This window comes from Cibotium barometz, chromosome 14 (assembly GCF_041138505.1).
Source record: "Cibotium barometz isolate CiBa-2024 chromosome 14, ASM4113850v1, whole genome shotgun sequence".
Taxonomy (NCBI): Eukaryota; Viridiplantae; Streptophyta; class Polypodiopsida; order Cyatheales; family Cibotiaceae; genus Cibotium; species Cibotium barometz.
In genome coordinates this window covers 22,866,865-22,894,196 of record NC_141059.1, presented here as the reverse complement: position 1 = coordinate 22,894,196, position 27,332 = coordinate 22,866,865, and the positions used below count along the sequence as shown (strand labels likewise).

Sequence of the window (27,332 nt, the reverse complement as noted above, 5' to 3'; positions counted from 1 at the left end):
TCTCATATGTTCCATTTCAGCTCTCATAGCATCAGGGTCTTGTTCAAGCATAACTGTCTTTCCTGGAGACAGTTGACCTTTGGATTCACTATCAAGAACCCTTTCAAGAGGCTTGTGTCTACCTCGCAGGGCATCAGACCCACCAGAGGCACTAGAGGGACCCCTCGAATTTGGCACTTCCAAAGGGTTGCCTTCGCTGTCCATTGTGTTCAAAGTTTGCTAAAAGCGGGATGTCCAGTACACAGGTTCGTTTCCCCACTAGGAAGAGGGAAACAACCGTGCTCTGATACCAATGAAACCGATCCCGTCAAGTGGGAAAGACTCAGTTGGACACCTACACGTTTAATAGCACAACTTTAAAACCACAAATATGAAATGGACAACTTAAAACAACTTGAAATTTAAATGAACAGAAATGGAAAGATGGACACCAGCACTGGAGCCGGAACGGGCCGACCCCCCCCTCAATATATGATATATTTATTGGGAGTATTTAAAGAATACAATGCTCCATGGGTTCTGAGAACCAGATGATGTCCATGTACATATGAAAACAGTACTAAACAAATAGCTCGAATTTCGATGTAGAAAAACTCGGAGCAGAACGACCACTAGTGTGGTCCAATCACTACGGTCATGTGCTTTCACTGGACTCCGCGGAGAGCACCACACTGGTGTTCCGAGACCACGCACAGACAGGCGCTCTCGTACTAACGCCTGGCTCTCCCGATCTCAGCACCTTTGGACCGAGGTTCGCCCATATAGCTTGGACAACCCGGCACCGAACGGGTGTAGGCCGAGCGGGACGAATCTTTTACCAGATTTAAACATTAAATGCTTTACTCAAATCTGAAAATCACTTACTTGTAGTTGGTTGATAAAAGACCAAAACTTGCGGAATGATGAAGCCACTCAGGTGATGCGAAGTCTTCCTTGTAGAACACCCGTGGAGATGATGTACCGCCACAAAGGACACAGCCACCTGGGGGAAACAATTCAGAGGTAATACGTGGCCTTCATGTGATGGCAGCCAACTCTGTGTAGGCAAAACATGTAATGGGCGCCTGGCTGTACAGAAACGCAGCCAGCATCCAGAGATTCAGTCGCCAGCAATAGAGGTAAAGAGAGGGCAGCCGCCTGCTGGAGTGGTTGCAGCCAGCCTGTGGGAGGAAGGGCACCTGTAGTAGCACATACGCAGCAATGCCCTGTGAAGTTAGCCCACGTCTGAGAGCAATAGCAGCCGCCTGAAGGAGTAGTAGGCGCAGCCTGTTCTGTAGATTTCAACAGTCGCCTGGGGAAGTAGGCGCAGCAGTGCCTTGTAGATTCAGCAGTCGCCTGAGGTAGTAGGCGCAGCCAGCAACAGGGTCAGCCGCCTGTAGAGAGTCAGGCGCAGCCAGCAGAGATGGAGAAAAGCATGCGCCTGGTTGCTGAAGGAGCAGTAGCGTAGGTGACGCTTTCTTGGTCTTCACGTGGAAGGAGAATCGGGTGATGAACCAATCGCCAGATAGAAGCGATTCATCCTTACGCTTGAAGGGAGAGATTTCTTTTAATAACATTAAGGTGGAGATGCAACTAAAGATCTCCACGTTTGCATGAAGGGGGACTAGTGGGGGTTGGTGACCCTGCCCACCCCCACACTCACTTAAAAGTGAGGCTCCCCACCTTGGCCCCAAAGTGGGTGCCCAAAGGGGGTGCCCACTTTTAAATAAGTGTGAACCCCTAACCTTATAAATCAAAGGGTTAGAATTTAAATATTAAAAACTACATGTGCAACATACTTACCACCTGTTCACATGCACTGAAACTCGTCAGAATACAGAGCACACTTCACGACTCACTGGCAGGCGTCCCCGCTCAGTAAGTAACACGTCAAGCAGGCAAACACACAAATACATGTCATGCGAAAACAGTTTCAAACATGCAAAATATGTGTGCATGTGCAAATAGTAACATGGACATATCTCCCGTTCATGGAACATGTACAAAATATCTGTCGGCACAAAACTGGCACGACATTTATTACATAAAAACCTGGTCTTCCTATGGAGTGACAGTCCCATAGGTAAGACACAGTTCCAGGCACGAGTTTCCCTAGGTGTGACAGTCCCATAGGTAAAACACGGCACAAATACTGGCTCTTCCATGGCGTGACAGTCCCATGGATCGAACACAGTCCAGGTCATACACGGGTGGCACTGATCTGGCTCCCGTCCATACGACACCATCCTGCTAACACACGGGTGGCACCAGTCTGGCTCCCGTCCATGTCAGCAAAATACTGGCCTCTTCACATGAGACACCGGCCTGGCCTCAAGTGAACGAGACGCAAAAGCTAGGAATGGACCAAATGGTCGGCCAATTGGTGACAACTGAGAGGCTAAATCATACAATAGGGGGGGGGGGGAAGAGCCAAACAGGTGGCCTGTAGTGCCAACGGGGGGATCCCGTGTGTAAGGTGTAGAAAGGGCCACAGCGCCAAGTGGTGTGAAAGGCCTGGCGCCGTAAGATCGCCTCATCCGAGTCTCCCCGGATGCGATCGTACTGTCCTCTCGCAGGGTGTGGATCATCTCCTGCCAAATCCCCCGTACAGTCTTTGCTGGTGGCTCCAATCTCCCCTCAAAGGCCGTAAAGCACTGGGCCCTCCAGGTGAACGAGATGGTGAGGCTGCTGAGGAGCTCCCATCGTAAATCCCTCTCCTGTGTCCAGCTGGCGGACGAGAAATCCGGTGCCGTAACCAGGCGAGGCTGGCCCCTAATAAATCTGATGGCCTGACTGCCCTGCTCCATCTCATATCCCATGGCAGGTCCTGACGAAGTCGACCAAGCAGCGGCACCCCACGTAAACATACCCTCTGGAGAGAGGGGGGCCAGAATACGCAGCATCCGCAGCCAAATCTGCTGCGCCTGAGGGCAATCCCAAAGGCAATGTCTCTGTGTCTCCATAGGGTGGCCGCATCGGACGCAGGCCGCCGGAAGACCGCTGTAAACAAGCCAAGTACCAACTGCTGAGCCCCTGTGGGTGGGCGACCAGCCCCACTGAAAAGTCGAGATCCTGCGGGCCTGTCGACTAGCCCAGAGCCGAGCCCAAAAATCCTCCAGGAACTCCTGTGAGAGTCCCTGTAGTCGCCAATGCCCCGCTGCTGCTGGAGAGACCGTCCTCGCCGTCAAAATATGCCGCCCCAGCCGAACAGTATACTGGAAAAAGGTGATCTCTGTGGCCTCAAGGGATGCATAAGGATCATGCCACTCGTACTCCCCGGGGTCCCACTGTAGCCGGGCCAAGGGGCGCGCTGCATATGCCCATATGCGCCAATCTGGGAGCACATCAGCAGGGTCGGGGTCAATATGCCACTTCCGAGAAGCGGCGGCCACTACCCGAATCCTCTGAAAGGTGCACTCTGCAACCAAAGGCGACTCCACCTCCACTCTCTGGAGTCTGCCCTCATCCTGAATCTCATAGTAGAGGCAACTGCCATCCTCAGTGCAAGCTCTGACAGCAATCAGGATCTCCAATTGTGTAAAGGCTCCCATCCACCGTGGGGCCACTGGTTCGAGAGGCGTGAACCACTCCTCTGTGAGTGCCTCGTGAATATCATCCCTCATAATCAACCCCCCTCTGAAGTGACTCAGCCTCTCCACCTGGATCTCCTCTGGTAGACTGCAGAAGGCCTGCTAGTCTCCAAAACTACGAGCTGGGCCTGCCGCTAAAGGCCCCTAGGCTAGCCGAGGCCGAGAACCCAGCATATGACCCTGCTCTGTGCGAACCACTGGGCTCCAGATGAGCGGCTGTCTGGCCCGCTCCTCAACACAAGAAGGAGGTCGCTGAGAGAGCCCCGGTCTCAGCAGCTCCCAAGCTCTCAGGATACTCAAAGCAAATCTGTCCTCCCATCCTCTACTGAGGCCTGTCCTCCTCATCTCTATAAAGATCCAGCGAATCTCTGGTGCCCAAGTGCCCCCTGCTGGGGGCGCCCGAGCCTGCGCAGCCACTGCAAGAGGAGCTCTTTCCAAGGCTCAGCGCCTGGAAGCAACCCCCGAACGATAAGCTTCCCCAATAAAGCTCTACTCTGATCGACTGGATCTATAATGCCCAAACCTCCCTAAGCCAGCGGAAGTGTAATAACTGCCCATGCAACCTTTGCCTAAGCTGGCTGACCGTCCCGCCCAGACCACAGAAAGTTCCTGATCAGCCTCTGTATCTGGCTGATGCAAGAGCTCGAGAAGATCCAGCAAGACGTAATGTACCAGATGGTCGCTAACAGCACCTGATTTGCCACCACCACCCTCCCAGCCAAGGATAGTCGAGCTGTACTCCAATACAAAAGCTTCTTCCGAATGCTCAGAAGAAGCGGGGCAATCTGCTGCTCAGGTGACAAATCTAGGCCAATCTGGCATCCCAAATACCGCACTGCTGTGCCTGGAGGAATCCATCTGAAACCGGGGTCCGGGCTCCATGCCGGAGTGGGAGCACTACTGATCCAAAAGGCCACTGTCTTGCGCCAATTGATCAATGCTCCCGAAGCTGCACTAAAAACCTGGAGCAACTACTCTGCCCGAAGAAGATTGGCCTCTTGGCCATGCAAAAATAAGCCCGTGTCGTCTGCAAACTCAGCATCAAGCAGGTCCTCCCCCCGGACTGGGAGCTGAAGTCCTCTCAAACCGACCTCCTCTGCCGTCAAATACATGCTCATAGCCTCCGCAAAGAAGAGAAAAAGAAAAGGGGCAAGGGGACACCCCTGACGGACTGATCTGATCAGCTCAAAACTCGGCCCCCGTCCTCCTGCAATCAACACCTGGCTGCGAGCTGTGGAATACAGAGCCGCCACCCCTCTGATCCATCCTGGCTCAAAGACCAGGCGAAGCATAGTGCCCTCTAAGAAACCCCAAACAACTCTATCGTATGCCTTCTCAAAATCGAGAAGCATCACGACCAAGTCCTCGCCAAGAAATCTAGCTCGGGCCGTCGCCTCCCAGAAAGTAAAGATGTTGTCAAGGATACTGCGCTCCTTGACAAATCCTGTCTGAGTAGCATGAATCAACTCCCCCAGGAACGGCTGGATCCTCAAACTCAAGGCCTTTGCTAAGACCTTGTAGACAGTATTGAGGATCGTAATAGGCCTCCAATGCCTAATATCATCTGATACTCCCTCCCCCTTGGGGATAAGATAGATCAAGCCCTCTGAAAAGCTCTGCGGCATCACCCCAGTGTCCAAGACATGCTGAAAGCCCCTGCGGAGGCCTGGCCCCAAAAGGTCCCAATAGCGCATAAAAAGGCCGGCGTCAGTCCGTCCTCCCCTGGGCAACTATGTCGCGGCAAGACCCTCAAGGCCTCGGCAAGCTCAATCTCTAACAGAGGCGCACCTAGAACTGTACGCATACGGTCTCTGACCCTCCTCTGCACATGGGCCCACACAGTCTGTCTGCAAACATCTCGATCTTCAGTGGCAGGCTCCGCTGAAAGCAGGTCTCTATAGAATGCAGTGGCAATGGCTCTGATCTCCCCGAGCTCAGTAGATAGCTACCGATCCATCCGGTCTACCAAGCTGGCGGACTCCTGCTCGCGCATGACGGGGCCCAGTGATCTCAAAAAACTCTCCAGTCACTCTATCGCCAAGCTGCGTCCACTGAGAGGCCTGACGACGATAGTAAAACTCATGTCTCTGCTCCTCCCACTCACATGCAGGCTGCTGCTCCTGTAGGCACTGTAGCGAAGCAAGGCTGCGTCTCAGCCGATGCTCCTGCTCACGAATCTCTCCCAACCGTGTCAAAGCTGCAGCATGCAGAAAAGAGCTAAGATCGATGAGTCCCTGGGCACACTGGCCCGCTGCATCCTGGTCAGAGCACTAACTATCATGCCAGATCCTCTCAATGTCCTCAAGGAGACTGGGATCTGTAAGTACCCTCTCTGGGATCCTCAACTGCAAGCTGGGCTCCCGTGTCCTCTCCTCCAATGTCAAGATAACTGGCGCATGATCTGAAAATGAGGTGCCAGCGAGAATGCCGACGGAGCCCCCTCACTCCCCTAACCAGTCGCCCACATAAAAGCGATCAATCCGTGATAGATTAGTCCCTCCCTGCCAGCGATCCGACCGGGAGAAACTAAGACTGTCCTGAGACCGGGAGAAAGCCCCATGCTGCCATGCATCAGTGATCCTCAGTGACATGCACAACCGGTCCCAAGCTGCAAGCTCCGTGCCGTGCACTGTAACATGACTGCCTCCCACCCTATCTGCCGGGTCCTCAAGCATGTTGAAGTCTCCCCCAACACACCAATGTGCGGCCTCTGGCAATGCATCCGTAACCTGGGTCCAGAACTCTGCTCTGGCACTAGCATGATTGGGCGCATAGACGTTGAGCACGCCCAATAGCTCATCATGCATCCTCAGAATGACATACTGTGCTCTACCAGGCACAATGATCCCTCGATCCACAATGGCCTGCCGCCATACATCTGCAATGACCATGCATACTCCTCCCTGTCCACCCAAAGGACCAAACCCTGCAGACCAAAAAGTGTCCCATCTACCAGGCATCACCGAACCATATCTCCGGATCCTGCTCTCACCCAAGTGGTGCTCCTGCATCATCAAGATATCAATGCTGCCACCAACCAGGCATCTCTGAAGCTCCTGCCTCAAGCAACCACGATAGCGTATAAAATGTGCTCCGCCAAGGCCCTGTACATTCCATGAGATGATCCTCATGGATGCCCTACTGAGGTGGATGCTGTCTCAGCCGTACGGCGGGCCTTCGCAAGCGGCTTGGATGGAGAGTAGTCCCCATCCGAGCGGCTGCGAATCTGCCCACCCGGTGTACTGCAAGAATCCCGGATCAGGCGCCAGTGGTGGCTGTGGCCCATGGCGACTGCCTCCTGCTCTGACAAAGCAACCTCGTGTATACACACATATCCAGGGTCGCGTGCTAAGTCTGCCACTATGCGAACGACCAAATGCCGAATCCCTGAGGTATCCACACTCCCGGGATCCAAGAAAAAATGAGCCAACTCCCAAAGTCGGCCTATCACATCTGTCACCTCCAGATCGCTCATGTGATGAGAAAACTCAACTGCGTGAGTCTTCAAAGTGCTGAGAGCGAGCTCTAGAGTCCACTCCCGGTCGCAAGGGCCACATAGAGGGAACGAGAAGGCCACCGCTGAGTCTAGTGCCTCCTCCCCGCTGGCCGGAGGTATCACTACATGAACTCGGATGGGTGCTGGCTCATGGGGGCCCTCTGCTCCAAAAAGCCGTGTGAAGGTATAATCAAAAGCCTCCGAGCGCTGTCTAATGCCAAGGCGACTCAGCCGACTGCGGATAGATGAAATCCGTGAAGCCCTAATCGGCATAGGTCTCCTCTGTGATGCTTGAGCGAGGTCAATGCTCAGCGCTCTCCGGACTGTAGGTGAACGCCAAGGAACTGCCAGGGCCTCCCGGGAAGGTGAGGCGGGCGGAGGGGGAGGAGGGGGAGGCGAGGGGGGTGGAGAGGGAGCCGCTACCGAAACCGGAGCGGAGGCAGGAGGAGGCGATGGTGGAAGCGAGGCGGTGGGTGGGGACGGGGGTGGGGGGGGTGAAGGAGGGGGTGCTGGCATCTCCTGGTCCTCAGTCGTCGCCGCGGGGGTCTCCTCCTGGAGGGGAGAAAAGCTGTTCCTCACGGGAACCCAGTGAGGCTGAGACTGTGGCTGCTGCTGCAGCGGTCTCTGGACGTGCTGCTGTGGCTGTCTCCCTCGGCGGCGCCCCTGTCCAGGCTGCCACTCCGAGGCCTCTATGGCCTGAGCAGGTGTCCCGGAGGCAGCCTGCCGAGCCGAATCTGTGGGCGGGCCATCAGTAGCTTGCTGTGGTGAGGGTCGGGGTCTCCTGCGAGGGCAGGCCTTGGCCAGATGGCCGACCTGTCTGCAAATGAAGCACTGATTCGGGAGCCCCGAGAACTCCACTCTCTGATCTATCCATCCCCCCCCTATCCTAGGTAGCTGAATGACCTTAGGAAGGGAGGAGATGTCAGACACCAACACTCTGACCGAAGGTAGCCCAGCTGCTCTGGCCACCACTGAAGCAGCTGAGGAGCCAGTCTCTAGTACCGAGCCCACCAATGCTCCGAGGCTGGGGAGGAGCGGAAGATACTCCCGGTGGAGTCCAAGGAAGCAAACTGTAACATGAAAAAGGCGCTCTCCCTGCTCCGCCGCTGCTGGGTCAAATCCATGCTGCCAAGGTCTGAAGAAAGCCCGAGCACCCCTAATGTCAAGGGGACTCATGGCAAGGACCTTGGCAACACTCTGGGCGGCCTCGAACTCGATCTGGTAATGTCCACGGCCCAATAGCTGTACATCCAGGATCTTGCCCACATCTGCAAGAAGGCGGGCCTGAAGAAGATCCCGGATCTCCCCTCTGCTGGGGCAAGTGCCGACTATACGGCAGATGGTGGAATGTGCCTGGAGGCGTTCCACCTCTGCGGCGAGGCTCGCTTCCTCTTCTAGCGAAAGAGAAAGCCTGATGGGGGTATCCTCAGGGGCGGTCGAGGGGGCTGCAGAAGAGTCCCTCTGCGGGAGGAGCCTCCATCAGAGTCTGAAGCTGTGGCGAAGGCGGAGCGAATGCGATACCTGCAAGAACCGAGCTGCACGGAGAGGGAAGGCGAGAGGATTTTATTTATTTATTTTTTTTTTTTTTTTTTAAGAGAGAGAGAAAAGAAAAGAAAGAACCCTAGGGGGCGAAAAAAACAGCAAAAGCGGGGGGGGGGGGGGGGGGGGGGGGGTTAAGGTGACGAAGAAACAGGGGGGGGCGGGAGCAGCGCGAAAGGAGAGGCGGAGGGGGGGGGGGACGGGGCGCTGACGAGGGGAGGGGGCGCGAAGGCGAACTGAAGGGAGCGAAGGCGAAATGAAGCGAAGGCGAACTGAAGGGGGGGGAGCGAAGGCAAACTGAAGCGGGGGCGAAGGCGAACTGAAGGGAGCGAAGGCGAAATGAAGCGAAGGCGAACTGAAGGGGGGGGAGCGAAGGCGAACTGAAGTGGGGGGGGAGGGGGGCGCTTCAGCGCGAGAGAGGGAGAGAAAGCGAGGAGAAGGGGGGGGGCGCGATGGCGAGTAGAGGGGGGGGGGGGGGGCGCGATGGCGAGTAGAGGGGGGGGGGGGGGGCGCAACTGCGCTGGAAGGCGGGGGACAGGACGCGAGGAAGGGCGAGCAGGGGGTGACGGCGGGAGCTTCAGCGAGCTAGTTTGGGATCCATAGCAGCTGATTTCACTTGTTTCAATCTTTGTTTCATTTGGACCCAGACTTTATCTCAGCTAGAAAAACAATGTCTGGATCATTTTCGGCTTCTTTTTTTCTCTACCATCTTCTTCTACATCTCAGGCTGCATTGGCTCGAAGTAGATTTATTGAGCTTGTTTCTCCTATTGTTTCTTTGCAAAAAGCTTCAATGCTGGAAATGTCCTTTTCAGATACAGAATTGGATGAAGCCCTCAAGCATTTGGGTAAACATAAATCCCCAGGTTGGGATGGTTTAACAGTTGAATTTTTTGTAGCCTTCTGGGCTGAATTGAAGGGTCCAATCTTAAAGCTCGTAAATGTAGCCTGGCAGCATCAACATCTTCCCTCAGCTTGGAAGCATGGTCTGGTTAAGCTTCTGCCCAAAAAACCTCTGTCTGAAACAATGGATGACTGGAGGCCCTTCACTTTGATGCCTGTTATATATAAACTTATTGCTAAAATGTTGGTACACCGGATAAAGGATATCCTTCATGATGGACTTCATCCCAGACAATATGGTTTTGTTCCAAGAAGGCATATACATGATAATATCTCCAATACTCTTATTGCAATGGAATATGCAAAATACTCTGCTCAAGATGTCTTGGTCATGCAGGTGGATGTGGCAAAGGCATTTGATACGGGGGGGAGGGGGGCGCTTCAGCGCGAGAGAGGGAGAGAAAGCGAGGAGAAGGGGGGGGGGGCGCGATGGCGAGTAGAGGGGGGGGGGGTGCAACTGCGCTGGAAGGCGGGGGACAGGACGCGAGGAAGGGCGAGCAGCGCAAGCAGGGGGTGACGGCGGGAGCTTCAGCGAGCTAGTTTGGGATCCATAGCAGCTGATTTCACTTGTTTCAATCTTTGTTTCATTTGGACCCAGACTTTATCTCAGCTGGAAAAACAATGTCTGGATCATTTTCGGCTTCTTTTTTCTCTACCATCTTCTTCTACATCTCAGGCTGCATTGGCTCGAAGTAGATTTATTGAGCTTGTTTCTCCTATTGTTTCTTTGCAAAAAGCTTCAATGCTGGAAATGTCCTTTTCAGATACAGAATTGGATGAAGCCCTCAAGCATTTGGGTAAACATAAATCCCCAGGTTGGGATGGTTTGACAGTTGAATTTTTTGTAGCCTTCTGGGCTGAATTGAAGGGTCCAATCTTGAAGCTCGTTAATGTAGCCTGGCAGCATCAACATCTTCCCTCAGCTTGGAAGCATGGTCTGGTTAAGCTTCTGCCCAAAAAACCTCTGTCTGAAACAATGGATGACTGGAGGCCCATCACTTTGATGCCTGTTATATATAAACTTATTGCTAAAATGTTGGTACACCGGATAAAGGATATCCTTCATGATGGACTTCATCCCAGACAATATGGTTTTGTTCCAAGAAGGCATATACATGATAATATCTCCAATACTCTTATTGCAATGGAATATGCAAAATACTCTGCTCAAGATGTCTTGGTCATGCAGGTGGATGTGGCAAAGGCATTTGATACGGTGCAGGGGATTATGTTTCTCAAATCATGTCTAAACTTGGTTTTGGGCCAAACCTAGTTAATGTCATATATTGGCTTTACTCAGATTCCACTGCTCAATGCTTTATAGGGAAACATTTGTCTGAGTCTTGGACTCTAGAACGATCAGTTCGACAGGGATGCCCTCTCAGTGCTCTGTTCTATGCTATTGCTTCGCATCCTTTGCTTCTTTACATGGATCATCCGGTTGATACTAGACAGTTAGAGGGGCTTCAGATTTTTGGTTCACGGCCTTTCATTGCACAGGCTTATGCAGATGATTCATTTTTCATGCGAAAGAACAGTCCTTTGGAGCTTCGTCTATTGATGGATACTCTTTCAGATTTTGGGTTGGCAGCTGGTTTAAAAATTAATTTTCAGAAATCAAAACTCTTACCTCTCAAGCATTGTGACTGGCATGCTATCCTGTGGCCCGGCCAGATTATTTATCCGGAAAACATAGTAAGACACTTGGGCTATCCCATTGGCTGGAAAATCAGAAATAAGCAACAAATATCTTGGGTGTGCTAAACAAAATTAAGAACAAATTAGAATATTGGAAGATCTCCACTTGGCCATTACATGTACGGCTTCGAATTGTTCAGTCCATTGTTTTGGCTTATGTCCAATTCTACCTTCCTCTCTTACATTGGTCATCTCGAGATCTTTCTTCTTTTATGTCTCAAGCCATGGAGATTTTTTGGAAAACTAAGCTTCATAAAAAAGCTTTAAGGTTGCTCAAAATGGACCTGCTTTGCTCACCAAAAATGCATGGTGGTTTGAATATTATAAACATCAAATTTCATCTGCTGGCAAGAAAGATCACTATGCTCAAAACCTTTTTTCAACAAGAGCAGCCTTGATCTATCATGTTGGTAATTCTGTGTGGTCGGATGCGCACAAATGCTTATGGTCGCTGGTTGGTTGATCCATCGGAAGTAGTGCTTGGCAAATTTCAAGGTAAAATCCCTGGTTGTCCATTTTCTACTTCCTTGATTCAGGATTGGAAGAAAGTGCTCTCTCGCATCAAATGGTCTCCCCATCCTGCTTCTATAGCTTCCTCGCTTCGAATGGAAAGCATACATTGGAGTGCTGTTTTTTACTCTCCCCTTGCTGTACAACAACCAATCAGAGCTTACAATCTTATGAAATTGGGCATTCGGTTCATTGACGACGTAGTGGATACTACGGGGCAAATTCTTTCTTTTTCGGCAGCATGCCAACAATACAATCTTGGGATGCATCATAGATCTATATGGAAAGCTATTGCAGATCTCTTACATCCTTTCATTCCGATTCCAACATTGGATGTAAGAGACAGGCTTCAAGATTGGCATCTTCAGTCTTCAGGTTCAAGATTATCCTCTCAATCTTTGCATCTATTGACTTCTATACAGGCTTATCGATTGATATTACCTCCTCCATGGATTGCTCAACATGCTAATTCTCTTTGGCATCTGGATAAGTCTTTAGCTTGGTGGAAAGCAAAACTCACATTGATATGGAAGTTAAAAATGCCATTGAAACAGAGACTCTTTCTCTGGAGATGCATTGTCGGTAATTTTCCAGTGGGAGTGAAATTGGCTCAAAGAAGGATTGCCTCTCCTATTTGTCCAAGATGTCATCATATTACTGAGAGTGTTCCGCATTTATTGTGGTCTTGTTCATATTCCAGAAACCTTCTGGACAAGATCTCCTATTTTTTATCTCTCAGATTTCCTGCACACAGATTCTACAAGTCTTTCTGGATTTTTGGCACCTTATCAGCTTCTTTGTCACAGTATTCTCTTTTCTTCCATTGGATCAGATACTGGGCCTTATGGACCCTCTGGCTACAGCGAAATCATACATATCTGAATTCACCCCTTCAGCAACCTTATGAGTTCTTCCGAGCCTCGTTGCGGCAGTCCTTATATGATGCCGTGCATGAGGGAGATTTGGATGTTTCTTGTGTTCAGCTTTTCTTTTACTGTTTCTGATGGATAGGGCATAGGCTCTTTTCTTGAGCACTGCCCTGATCTTGCATAGAACTTTTTTACTGCTCTTTTTAAGTTCTAGGGTTTGAACATCCTCCTGATGTCAAACCCTTTTGTACATTTATGATATAATGAAATTTCAACTAGTTTTACAAAAAAAAAAAGTGTGTGAGAGAGAGAGAGAGCATGCATGTGTTTTTGTGTTCACACGTACACCATGTGTGTGTGTGAGAGAGAGAGCATGTGTTTTTGTGTGCACACACAGTGCACGTGCATAAGCGCACTGTGGCATGTGCACGCAAGCACAGGGGTGTGTGTGTGTGTGTGTGTGTGTGTGAGAGAGAGAGAGAGAGAGAGAGAGAGAGAGAGAGAGAGCATGGATGTGTTTTTGTGTGCACACACAAGTGCACGTGCACAAGCGCACCATGGCGTGTGGGCAGGCATGAACACAAGCACAGGCACAGGTGTGTCCATATTCAACCACATGTGCACATGCACAATGTAACCATGAGCGCCAACAAAGGTATATGTATATTAAAGGATAGGAAATTTAGAGGTCCAATTTGGCACTAAAGAGAACTTAGGTCAGAGAGTTACCATAAGTGCAAGCCGTTTGTAACACCAGCTACCATGAACAAGTAACAACCGCTCTAGAAATTGGAACTGAGCTATAGAAAAATCACTGGCCATTGTTGCCTTCAATGAAATGATTCAACTTTAGATACGTCATAAGGGTAGAAACTAGAAGACTTTCAACATTACTTCAAACACAGAAGTAGCCTAATAAGATCTTGCTCTACCTGCATTCCTTCAACTCCACTTATACCGATGCCAATATCTGCTTCCTGTATCATTCCTACATCATTGGCACCATCACCAATTCCTAAGGTTGTCTTCCCTGTGCCTTCTTTCACAAGTCTTGTTATCTGTTTTATCAGTACATCCAATAGTCAGGGATCATTAGAAAATCTGCACACACATACATGCATGTGTGGCCAATGGAGTTATTAAACATGGATCTAAAGATTTTTTCATTCCACCAACTAGGTGTACAACCTTTCCTAGGGCTCCTGGCTTTGTGGTGCTAGGCTCTAATTTAATAAAAGTGCACTACCCTTGTTTACATGCTTCTCAACAAGGTACAAGATGGATTAATATAGTCCATAGAAAAAGCTGTCACCTTCTAAGATGCCTGCCAAACTTGTGTGTGCACATGTACAGTGATGGGAAAGAAAGCAAAAGTGTGTTTCTTTCATGTCTTTGATGAATTTGATAAAAATTTCACGTTCTGAAAAGTACTGTGGAGAAGCCCACATGCTATTGATTATGGTCATAGTTCTACATGATACACTATTTTAAATGAGGCAGCAAGAATTTACAAGAAATTTGCCTTCCACACTCATACAAAGCAAGAAAAGAAGCCACAAAAGCAGCATAGACAAAACAGGAGCCCACCCCGAACTCACCTGCTTTGCATGTAGAAACACAAAAAGGTCAAGATTCATGAAATCCAAGGATATAGCCTCCGAGCACCTGCATGGCATGTCCTTACGTGGTTCTCACATAGAACACCATGGGCCCTATATACGTAAACCATGCAAACCTCTGAGCCTCTATACATCCCCATATGCAATGATGAGTCATCCCTGTATGTATGGTGGACCTGGGGGTGCACATTTGGCCACTCTACGCTGATTGACTAGTTGCCCACCCCCGACCCCGGCTCAAAAAACCAAACCAAAACTAGGTGCCCACCATGTACTGGCAATCTAGAGAAAGCCCAATTGGAAATTCTGAGGTTTAATTGAGGCCCAAACGATTATACCATTTTTTACTAAAACAAAAATGGTCACCTTATCATGTCGTAGAGTGTGAGTTGGAGAAGCTATGTTTATTGTGGATGCCAATGCCTCTGTCGCTAGCCCCTAGTTGGTGTTTTCTAGTGGGTTCCTAGAGGCACCACCGCCAATACCTAGGGTGCCAGGTGGGCATCAATATAACCCCCCAGCAGCAAATAGCTCCCCTCCTTCAAAGCATTCATAGGAAGTTGCTTTACTAGAGCTCAGCATGGCTGTCCCTCGTAGGCAGAGTGATGATGGCTAACCCCATAGTCCTAGCCACCATGTGGTACATTACTTCATGTTGGGATTTCTTCGAGGTCTTGCATCAGACGTGTACATTGCCTTATTTGCAACTTCGCCCAGGCAGGAAGTGACGGAAAAGCAACCTGGGCCAAGGTGGCCTAGTGAGTCATCCTCCAGCTCCCCCACAAAAGGGGGATTGGGCATCATTGATTTGGTGGTAGAGTAAAGGTTTTGTAGGGTAGGGTTAGGGTTTGCACAAGTACAAGCCTAAGCTATGGGGGATCAAAGAGATCCATGGTGTGAGTGTGTGCTGATCAGGATACTCCATCAGCCGGCTAAGTGGGCCAAATCCTCTCTAAACAAGCAGTGGTATCTCCCTTTGATCTCATAATACACAGGGGAGAGAGAGAGAAAGAAAGAGAGAGAGAAATGAAATGAAATGATATATTAACGTCCCCAAGAGGCCATGATGGCCTATGAGACCAAAACTGAGAGTACATGCGAAGTTGGTGTCTCATCAAAGAGAACAACCAAATGAAACTGAAAAATACAATAATTTGACTATCTTACAGTTATAAGAACTGTAGGTAAGACTCCTAGATGATACTGAGTAGAAAATACTGAAAAGTGTATATCAAGTAGATCCTGAAAGATTGTGCACAAGCGGAAGCAAATAAACATGAGAGAGAGAAAGATTGCAAGCAAGAACAAGAGCTTTATTAGCTTGAGGTTACAGAGTACAAGAGCCAGCAAATAAGGCAATGTAAGATGATTGAATGAATAAAAGAGAGCAACTCTTATATACTTGTGCATGAAGCAGGTGGGCTGTAGAAACAGGCCGACAGGACCTCCACAACAGCATAAGAAGATGCAATATTTTAACACCCCCTCTGCATCTTGAAGTGTGCAAAAAAGTTAGAAGAAAACTGATGAGAAGGTGCAACCATGGACACCTCAACATGGCCAGTACTGAGTACACCTCGGAAAATGCACATGTCAGCTTGTTGTCTTCAGAAAACATAATGCCACTATAAAGAGCAAAAGAAAATGTGCTTAGCTCCAAACTCAAAGTAGAACTGTGAACACATCACATCTAATAACCTCGAACAAATGAACATGGAACACATCCTGTCCATAGTCTCTGCTGACCAATAGTTCTAGAACTCATCCGAGCCATGAAGGAAACTTGGGTGATCCTGGAACTCATCCGGACCATCAAGTGAACTTGCCTGTCTTTATACTTGGAACTCCGACACACGGGTCCCATGCTCCAGATTTAATATAAGAGAGCTTTTGAAAGGCCCCTCTCCCGCCCACAAGCCATTTCTGGAAGACAGCATGCGGGGGGATGCCCTTAGGATCAGAGCAGGACACCAGTCATGTTCTCTCCAGTTTGTAAGGCCTTGAGAGAGCTGGGGTTATCACTAGACGAGTCTGTGTCACTGTCTTGTGACTTGTCTTTGCCCTTCTTTGAAGACTTTCCCTTGTCCTTGGCTTTGCCTTTGTCCTTTGACTGACAATCCTTTGGCAGGTGGCCTTTCTTCCCACACTTGTAACACCGACTCCGAGCTTTCTTGTGCACCATCGCGAGTGCTTGATCAGGTCCAATAGATGATGAAACTTTCAACTTCCCCTGTGAAACTTCTTCCAAGAGGAGAGTACACAGATCATCAAACTCGAGGGAACGTTTTGTGATCTGAACTCGCAAAGCTCGAGAAACCATATCATAATCTGCGGGAAGCCAGATGAGGAGGAGTGCAACTAACTGAGAAGAGGTCAGGGCAATACCCATTGCCACTAATTGGTCATGGATTACCTTAACCTTCATCACAAACGACTGCATGGAGGTCCCTGCTGTAAACTCCAAAGAAAAGAGCTGACCCAATAGGTTGATAGATCGCATTGTAGAGTCCCGTGCATATAGATCTGTCAGCTTCCTCCAAACAGAAGCAGCACAATCCAATGTTTGCATGGCGGGGGAGACCTCTGGTGAGATGGCTCGTACAAGTGCACAGTGAGCTTTTGAGTCTTGATTCTCCCAAGCTGAAAGTTCTGAGAGAGAGGCATCCTCCTAGTCTTGAGTCCACTTCCTAGAGCTGGTAGGGCGTTCGGGCTTTCGTTCGTGGCTCTGAACAATCTCCCAAAGTCCCTTGTGTGTAAACCAGACCTTCATCTGTAGCTTCCAGTGATCATAGTTTGAACCACTAGGCTTGTCCTCCTTGTTCGTGCAGGGGTACCCATGTCTACCTCAAAGAAGCTATGTCTCAAACAACCTCTGTAGCTAAGCAATCCATGTGCTCTCTCAAGCACCTTTCCACAGGATCCAACTAGGGACTAGTAGCCCCTTCTGAAGATACAGGCTGGACAGCAGCAAAAGAAACCCAAAACACACCACTGGGAACCTCCTACGGGAAGGGGGAGGGGATCTTGGAGGGAGAAGAGCTGATGTACCACTTGTCAGGCAAAAAATATCCTTCAAGAACCTGCCACAAAGTTGATGCCCTTACTGAATTTGCAGCGAGAACTCCTGCACGTGCCTCTGTAGAAGAAAACACAGCCTGGGGGCTGGCCGACAGCAATAGGAGGGCTTGTAGATCAAAAAACGCAGCTAATGAAGAAAACGCAGCCACTATTGACGTATCTACAGCCTGGAGAATCTAGGGAAGCAAAAACGCAAGGCATAGTTGAAGAAGGAGAGAGACAGAGAGCAGATTTTGTGCAACAGCCGGAGCCTAAGCGTATGATACCATGAAAGAATGTGCACAAGCGGAAGCAAATAAACATGAGAGAGAGAAAGATTGCAAGCAAGAACAAGAGCTTTATTAGCTTGAGGTTACAGAGTACAAGAGCCAGCAAATAGGGCAATGTAAGATGATTGAATGAATAAAAGAGAGCAACTCTTATATACTTGTGCATGAAGCAGGTCGGCTGTAGAAACAGGCCGATAGGACCTCCACGACAGCATAAGAAGATGCAATATTTTAACAGATCCATGTATGCTTATCAGTTAAAGTGCTGCCCTCTCCTCAGATCAAATATCTCCACCATGAGGCTGTATAGAATGGAGAGGTCGTAGAAGCAAGGTAGGCACCTCCGATGCCGAGCAATAATGGCTTTGATCTGGCGATGGTGAGGATGCCGTGGTCGGGATCCTGGTGGGCGTGGCCGATGAGCACGACATAAAACGACTGCTCTATCAATGGTCACTCCCTGGGAGCGTGGCTAGTGTCTTGATGGCTTGATGGACGAGGTATCACGAGGTGTGTGGGCTGGGCTGCTGGTGCAGGTGCTGGTGCTGAAGAAATCTGTAAGGATCCTCTGTCTAGGTACATCATGGCTCGGTCTCCTGCCTGCCAAGAGGGTTTCTCTGTGTCTCCTGAGCTCAGTAGAAACAATCCCAGGCATCTCTGATCCTCAAACTCCATGACCCTGCGTAACGACCCAAAACCCTCTCGAAAGAGGCAATAATATCTCCCTCGGATCTCATAATAGACTATACATCGGCAAATGTAATGCTCCTCTGACTCTGCCTCGTGGTAGCATAGCTGAAAAACGCGGTCATCCGAGATTTGATGCACATATCGCCCTGTCTCAATCCGCAGATAGTGTGACGAGGTCCAGATCTATCCAATGGAACAACGTATCCCATGTGATAGGTGTATGTACGCCAGGCGGGTGATAAAACCATCTAGTGAGAGGTGTCCAAAATGGCTCTTGTAAAAAAGCCATTTTCGTGCCTAAGGGCTCAAGGGGACTAGTCCATGTCCTCTCTGTTTCCACTCTGATGATATCCATCCTAATCACGCGGTTCTGCTCCGAGCAGGTGAGATCCAAAAGTGGACAATCCAAGCTATACTAAAAGGGTGGGAGTGCCTCTATCCACAAACCATGTAGGTCAAACCATGATCTCATATGAGCATACCAGCAATGAGTATCTCCATCCTCTGCCAACTGTATGGATCAGGTCAATGCCAATCAAGAGTACCTCTGCTGAGGGAGCTCCCATAGCCGCTGTAAAAAGGTAACTGCCTGGAATAGGGCCTCAGTCACTATTGGTGCGGCACCCAACTCAACCCAAACAATCTCATGTGGTACCGATAATTTGCTATGAATCATCCGGGCAATCATCATTATCAATGGTCTCTCCATATGCCTCCATCCCTCTCTAAGATCTGTGATGTATGCTGGGCCCCCAAATTGGAGCTCCGTACAGGAGGGTCGGTGTGACAAGTGTATCAAATAGCCACAATTTGGTGCACGGCTCCTGAAACTATGTGTGCAAATTGCCTCTCAAGTGCCCCCAAGGCTACATGTCCTCAAGCTAATCTAGCTGCTGCTGCCTCCTTCAGGGAGAAACATGGTCCTGTGAAAGTAACTCCCAAATAGACATATGACGTGATGTACTCAACCGGCTCCCCTCGGAAAGTGAACTGATGCTCTGATCTCGTCACCCATGCCTGTGTGGTGCCAAACACCATAACCTTGGTTTTCCCAAGGTTCACTGTCAAATCTCTATCCGCATAGAATGCCTATAATGCATCCAAATGTCTCTGTAATCCCTTCGGAGAGTCTGAGATTAGAACAATATCATCTGCATATAACAAGATGGGTATCAACACCCCTACCAGGCGTGCCCCTGGGCCTCCAAATCTGTCTAAATAATCGGAGACCACATCCATGTACAGTCCAAAGAGGGTGGGTGATAGCGGGCATCCTTGCTTCACCCCTTCGTGCTGGTCGCCATATCAGATAGTCCGCCCGAAGCTCGGACTCTGCCTATCACAGACTCATACAAACCATATATCCCCACTGCATATCCTTAAGTACCTCAATGTCATGTAATCTATGCATAAGCCTGGCATGTGGTACGGTATCGAAGGCTTTGCGTAAGTCCACAAAGCAGTAGTATATCCATGTCTTCTGTGCCCTACCCTCTTCAATAAGTGCCCAAAGTGTCAATATGTGATCAAGGTAGTAAATCCTCTCCTGAAGCCGGCATGTCTCTATGCTCGGTGACCATGCCTCTCTGCCCAGCGGCGGCTGAGCTCCGACTCCAATATAGAGCCATATAGTTTGGCCAAGTAATGACCAATCATGATCATCCCGTAGTTGCCTAGTACCATGGGGTCCCCACTCTTAAAGAGTGGTACAATGGTATGCTCTATCCAGTTTGCCGGGAAACCCTCACAAATGGCACGATTAAACACATGTACAATCAGCGGTGCCAAGTATCACGCTCATATAAGAAGTTCTCTCCAACTAGCCCATCATGATCTTGTGCCTTTCCATTCTATAACCTGTCTATCGCATCTAGCACCATCCGCATAGTAAAAAAGGTGCTGCTAGCCGGTCTAGCTCCAATGGAGGGGGAGTGGGGGGCTGTCCTGGTGCATCATATAGCTCTCTAGCATGAGCATGCCATGCCTAAGGTGCAGTAATTGGAGTACCAGGCTGTCTCTCCTCAAACATCTTACATGCCCTCTTGATGTCCTTCCCCAAGAAGAGTTGGTAAATCTCCTCCTCTAACTTGGCCAGGTAGGCTCGTTTCTTCCTCCGCACAAGGCATCGAAAGATCATCCTGGCCTATCTATGTGTGTGAATCCCAATGGCAATCTCACGCTGTAACTGTGCCCGTGTCTTACAACACTCATCATCATACCAACAGTTATGTGGGGCAATGCTACAGGGAGGGGTGGAAGGGATCATAGTGCAGGGAAACGCATATGAGGCGGATGCATGTAGTACACCTGCCAATCCTCTCGTAATCTCGTCCAGAGGGCTATGTAGGTCTAAAGCAAACAAGCCATGAAATACTGCATCTCGGTAAACCCCAGTTGTCTCATGTGTAAACTGATATCTCGGTAAACCCCAGTTGTCTCATGTGTAAACTAATATCTCGGGTATGTAGGTAGATGAGTGGCTGGCCCATCTCTAGAGGATCTACCTACAAGTGTGAAACTCAGGTATGCATGATCGGCTGCTATGCCAATGGGCCGACTGGAAATCGTGAAATCCTGCACATCAGGTATCAATGAAGGAGATCCCATCATGTAGTCCACTGTGCTCGCTCCCCCTTTAGAGTTCCAGCATGTGAGGGCATCTGATCCCTGCCATCTCAATAGGCCATTGTATATGACCAACCCATGTGCACTCCCGAGTGTGAGAAAATGCCTGCCATAATCTGTAATCTCCCCCTCATCCTTTGCTGATCTCTGCAACCCTACATCCTCTACCGTGATCTCGCAGTACATAGCCTCGTGAGTATCATACAACTCTATCTGCTCTGTGCCTGTACATGTATTAAAGTCTCCCAATAGTAATATGTCTCCCATGCTAGAAAACCTCATGATATCATCATATAGTGGCATATAGGGCGACTCTCTTGATGGTGCAAACCTGGAGTTGGCTAGGGGAAAGTAGCATACCGCCACATATAGCTCGCGGAGCCCCTCTTTGCATACTCAGACCCACATGTACTTCGCATCTGCATCTCTATGTACCACATGTATTCTGTCACGAAGCTCCTCGCTGAAGAGGACTACCACTCCTCCATATCCTTTGTCACGATTGTGACGTATGTATGTATCAGATCCTCTCTTCATTACTGATTCCTGTTGCAAATGCAAAGAGTAACCAGCCAAGGGAACCCCTACCCTCAACTGGTTGCGACTCTTCGCCAAAGGATGTACCTCTTCATCGAATAGCCACATCCCTTCGACGAATGGTTGTATCCCTTGATGAATGTTGTGCCTCTACATCGAATAGACACATCCCTTAGCCTAAAGTTGTATCCTTTCGTCTAAGGACATGCCTCTTCAAATGTGTCTCTTCATCTCCTATATAAGAGACCTATTGTACTCAGTTCAATTCAAGTCAATTCAATCTTCTCTCAAGTGTTCTCCTGAAGGTTCTTGTTCTCTAAGTTAAGTACTTAAGTAGTAATTAGTACACAATATAAGGGATTAACAACATAATCCTCACAGTGGTATCAGAGCAAAATTTTTCCTACCCGTGGGTTGTGAAGCCCTCACCCTCTCCGCGGCACTCCCTCGTCCACCCCTCTTTCTCGGTGTTGTATGGAAGCAGCGGAGCGATGGTGTACTTGGCGTAAATCTTTGCCCACGGTGGTGTAAAACAAAAAAAACAAAAAAAAATCCACACCCATACACACGCACCGTGTGTGTTGCAGAGAGGGAACCCTTGCTGCATACTTGGATTACCCCCTCCCTGCTGCTGCCGGTGGTGTTAGTCATTCGCTTGCATGGCAGGAACCCCCCCCCCCTCTCTGCCGAATATGGAACACCCCCCCCCTCCTCGCTTCGTTCGCTGCCCGCCATGAACCCCTTGCTTGCTTCGTGCAGCTGCCGGCCCTGAGCCCCTCGCCGCCGAATAGCGACCGCCCTCCACCTCTTCGCTTAGTTGCTAGCGGAGCCTTTTTCGAAGCGGCGCACCCTTCCTCCGGTTGGCTACGTGATTCAGGGCCGTCACGTTTACACCACTCAACAAAAAAAAAAACATTTCTCTAATCAAAAAAAAAAAAAAACCGGGCGTGCGCTAGTGTGAACCAACCCCCCCCTTTCAATTCGGCAAACACCCCCCCCCCCCCCCCCCCCCCCCCCCCGGGCGGCTCTCAGGATGCCGCCAACTCCACGTTCGCCCCCCTCTCCCCGGCGATTCAGCGACCATCCTCCTCCCGGCTGTCAGTGGGTTCTCCCAGCTCTGCCCACGCCACACCGTTTGTGCGCTCTCGCCATCTACGTGCATGCTTCATGGACAACTTTCCGGAGGAGCCCGACATGCACATCTCCTATCGAAGTTACATCGACGAGATCCCCGAGGCTCTTCTTCCCGAACACAGCCCTCCTCGTGCCCCCACTCCGGAGCCGGTGCCACTTTTCGCCGATGCTGGGTGGATTCCAAGTCTCCTGGACTCTCCTATCCCAGTAGCCTCGGCCTCACAGGTATACCGCATACATGTCAGCAGCCCGCATGTAACCGAATCCGACACTTGGGCGATCTGGACTATTTTCCTCACCTGCGACCTGCGAGCCAATGCACCTTACTCATTTCGAGTACTTTCTGTCACGGTACCCTCAGTTGGCACACTTTCTTCCAGAGTGCAGTGTGGATGGCCTCCACAATATCTCCTCCACGCGCCCTCCTGTGACATTCTACTGTGAGATCTTCGTCCCCGATTATACTCCATTATCTCTGGTGACCAGCTCTTTGGCGGAACCAAACGAAGAAGTGGAAGCAGACGAAGTAACCTCCGAGGGGACGATCCCGAGGAAGTAGAGGATCCCGACTTCGAGTACGAGGATCCCGTTACTGCCTCTCCAGCAGCTGTTCCTTCCATCCTACATTTCGGGTGGACCTTTCCTGCTTCACCTCAGTACTCTCTCTGAGTTCTCCAGGTGTCGACTTCACATGACAACGTGCCACCCGCCGATCCTCAGATAGAGGCCTTGCAGATGACCACTCTTCAACAACAGATGGAGGACTTGCAACGGGCCCTTTTCGACGGTATGGCATCAATGCGATCACAAATGGAAGACATGCAACAACGGCACCAACACCAGCGCGAGGGATCCAGGAAGCCACAGCAAGCGCGTCGTTCGCGTTTCCCAACATCATCACCATCATCCTCGGTGGGCTAGCAGGACGATCCTTCAACTCCTCCCGATCCGACCGCCGAGGTAGACAATGTTGAACTCAAACTTTTGTATAAATTAATGACCACAGCATAGACAAGAAAGATGGATATCAAGTTACCTGAGCCCTACAATGGCCGCCGCGATAAGCGGTTAATCGATCACTGGCTCTACAAGATGGAGGTTTATTTCTCAAATACCAAATTGCCCGAAAATAAAAAGGTGGCATTGGCCAGTACCCTCTTGAAAGATACCGCCTTCCTTTGGTGGCGACGCAGGATTTCAGATGGCAAGTCTACTCCAACGTGGGATAAATTCCGGCGTGCTCTTCGCAAGGCCTGCAAATGCGAACTTTCATGCCAGGTCTTCTCTCCGCCGCCTGAGTCAAATTGGCTCCGTGGCCGCGTACATCTCAGAGTTTCAAAAACTGGCTCTCGAGATAGAGACACTCCGCCCCTCTGACCAGCTTCACAGCTTCATTGACGGGCTTGAACCCACGATCCAAGACGAAGTCCATAAGTACAATCCTGCCACCCTGGATGAAGCAATCTTGTATGTCGAGCGCATTAGTGATTACAGGCGTCCTCCCAGGAACTTTTCCTCCGGTGCCCGTTCTTACCCGCGGAATCGACCCAATGGGACTAGCCAACCCCAGCGTCCCAATCCTAGAAAACCCAACTCTCGGCGACCATATCCTGGACAACAGTCCTTCCGGTCGCGCTTCTCCGGGCAAAGCTCCCGCATCAAACGCAGGATCCTCTCAGACCGAATCCTCTGGCAGCAGAAACCGAGATCGGTCCTGACAGGACCGTCGCAGCAATGATCGTTGCAACTTCAAGCGAGAAACCTCTTCAAGACAGCAAACCTCTTCATCAACTGCCACTTCATCCCAACCTAATCGTCCAGGCCTATGTACCATTTGTTCTGGCGATCACCGGTGGTATGAATGTCCTCATCAGCGCCCTAAACCCTCCAACACTCGGCGCAATTCTCAAGTGGACAGTTGCCACCATGCTGATCATGACCCGCCTCCTGTGAAAGACAAAAACAAACAAATAGCTTGTTCTGTTCGCGTTTCTGAAGTCGTCAGTACCCTGATGCTTAGTGGCCAGAGTACCAACCCTGTTCCGGTGAATCTTTCCAAGCAGGTCCTTAGTCTTCTAGGTTTCATTGGCGACCATCCCATCAATGTGTTGGTGGACAGTGGCTGTTCCACTAATTTTGTGGGCACTTCTTTGGTTCACAAGCTTCGCCTACAGACCCGACATTTTGTGGATGCTTTTCAAGTAGAGCTTGCTGATGGTTCCTTCCTTAATTGTAACAAAAAGGTGCAACAGCTTCAATTCCATTCAAGATTACCAAAATCACCTTAATTTTTCAGTGATGCCGTTGCCACATTATGACATGATACTAGGACTATCTTGGCTGTATCGATATGATCCAGTGATCAGCTTTCGTTCTCATTCAATCCAGTTATACCATGATGGTCGAGAGCTGGAACTTCGTGGCCTTTTCAGTGCCAAACCCATCACTGTTGTTTCTGCCCTGCAAGTCAAACGCCTCGACCGCAAACGTGACTGTACAACATCCTTGGTCATGTTACGGGAGATTGAAGCAGAAACTAGTGAGCAATCTCAAGCCTCGTCATCAACAACTGCTTACTTGGAGCAACCCTTCTTCAGGCCTTTTCAGGATCTGTTTCCGAATGATCTTCCGACGACATTGCCTCCTCGTCGTCCTGTGGATCACCCGATTGATCTTATCCCAGGTCAACCTCCTCCAACCCGAGCTCCATACCGTGTTTCTTACTCTAATCTCAGGAGATACAAAAGCAATTATAGGAGCTGCTGGACAAAGGTCACATCCGTCCCAGCAAAAGTCCCTTCGGAGCCCCGGTTTTGCTTGTCAAAAAGAAGGATGGATCACTGCGGCTTTGCATTGATTACCATGCTCTCATCAACAGGCTGACAATCAAGAACAAATTCCCTTTGCCTCGCATCGATGAGTTGTTAGACCAACTGCTTGGTGCAAAGGTGTTTTCCAAGATTGATTTGAAGTCCGGCTATCATCAAATTCGTATCCGTAATGGTGATGAATACAAGACAGTCTTTCGGACAAAATATGGCCATTATGAATTCTTGGTCATACCTTTTGGGTTAACCAATGCCCCGGCCACTTTCATGACCCTGATGAATGAAATTTTTGGGCCGTACTTAGACAAGTTTGTGATCGTTTATCTCGATCATATTCTGGTTTTTAGCCGATCTATGGTCGATCACAAAGAGCATTTACAGATTGTCTTTGAAGTACTACGCACCAATGTGCTCTACATCAACAAGAAGAAGCGCGAATTTTTCAAGAACCATGTGGAATATCTTGGTCATATCATTTCTGCTAATGGGATTGCAGTAGATCCTAAGAAGATTCAGGCGATTGTGGATTGGCCTTTGCCTCTCACCATTTTAGATGTTCAATCTTTCTTGGGACTTGCTAACTTTTATCACAGCAAGGTGCATAGGTTTTCAGAGATTGCTGTCCCTTTGACAGAATTGACAAAGCTGGACAAACTTCAGTGGTCTTCTGAAGCTGAGCAATCCTTCAATGATCTCAAGCATGCCTTGACGACAACCTCGGTCATGGCCATTGCAGATCCCACCCAACCCTTTGATGTAATGACAGATGCCTCAAATCGTGCTTCTGGTGGAGTTTTGATGCAGAATGATCGTGTCATTGCTTTTGACAGCAGGAAGTTTTCAGCCATTCAAAGCAGGTATCCTGTGTATGATAAGGAGTTTTTGGCAATCGTGCATGCTTATCGGACTTGGAGACATTATCTTCTTGGAGCAGATTCAGTTGTACGTACAAATCATCAATCTCTGACGTACATTTTCACTCAACCTGTTATGAACTCTCGACAAGGCCAATGGGTTGAACTCTTGGCTAATTTCCACATGATTATATCGAGTATGTTCCTGGTCTTCAGAATGTGATTGCAAATGCTTTAAGCCGCATGCCTCAAGCCACTAATTTTGCCATCACAGATGTGCAAATGGAAATCCCTGCTTGTTTCAAAAATGAGTGTTTGACTGATAGAGATTTTGGAGATGCATTCCGTGCTCTCAAATCTTCTAATCCCAGTCCTGCAGAAATGAACATGTTTGCAGCCTACACCATCATAGATGAGTTGCTGTTCTTTTCTGATCGCATTTGTGTGCCTCACAATACTTCATTGCGGAAGATTCTCATTCAAGAGCATCATGAAGTTCCTTATGCTGCTCATCCTGGTATCAACAAGACATATCGGCTTTTGTCTGCTACATACTTCTGGCCTCAGATGCAGCAAGATGTTATCAAATTTGTCAAAGCTTGTCATTCATGTCAGATAATGAAAGCATCTCGACAACTTCCTCAAGGGTTACTTCAACCGTTGTTGGCAGTTCCCAATGAGAGATGGGAAAGTATCAGTATGGATTTTATCACCACTTTGCCTCGTTCATCCAAAGGCAATGCTCAAATTCTTGTGGTGGTTGATCGATTTTCCAAAATGGCGCATTTCATTCCTTGCAAGAAAGCTGCTTTAGCCCCAGATGTGGCGTCATTGTTCGTGCAACATGTCTTCAAATTACATGGTTTGCCGAAGACCATCATCTCTGACAGAGATCCAAAGTTCACTGGACATTTTTGGACGTCTTTGTTCAAATCTCTTGGCACGAATTTGTTGTTCAGTTCAGCCTATCATCCTCAAACAGATGGACAGACTGAAAGAGTCAATCAGATTTTGGAAGAAATGATTCGACATTATATTCAATCCCGTTTGGCATCATGGGAAGATTATTTGCCACTCGTGGAATTCGCTTATAATAATTCCCATATTCAGCAATT

The 27,332-nt window shown here is 49.3% G+C and overlaps 1 protein-coding gene across 1 annotated transcript in view; it reads right to left on the bottom strand.

Moving 5' to 3' along the window:
* LOC147631816 (putative phospholipid-transporting ATPase 9) overlaps positions 1-27,332 on the bottom strand; it is a 152,620-nt gene that overhangs the window by 36,915 nt on the left and 88,373 nt on the right. The window contains exons 8-9 of the mRNA XM_086808344.1: positions 13,516-13,641; positions 13,313-13,411 (exon numbers count right to left, since the gene is read on the bottom strand). Of these exons, the coding sequence (XP_086664470.1) occupies positions 13,313-13,411; positions 13,516-13,641 (225 nt within the window). The remainder of the gene's footprint in view (positions 1-13,312; positions 13,412-13,515; positions 13,642-27,332) is intronic.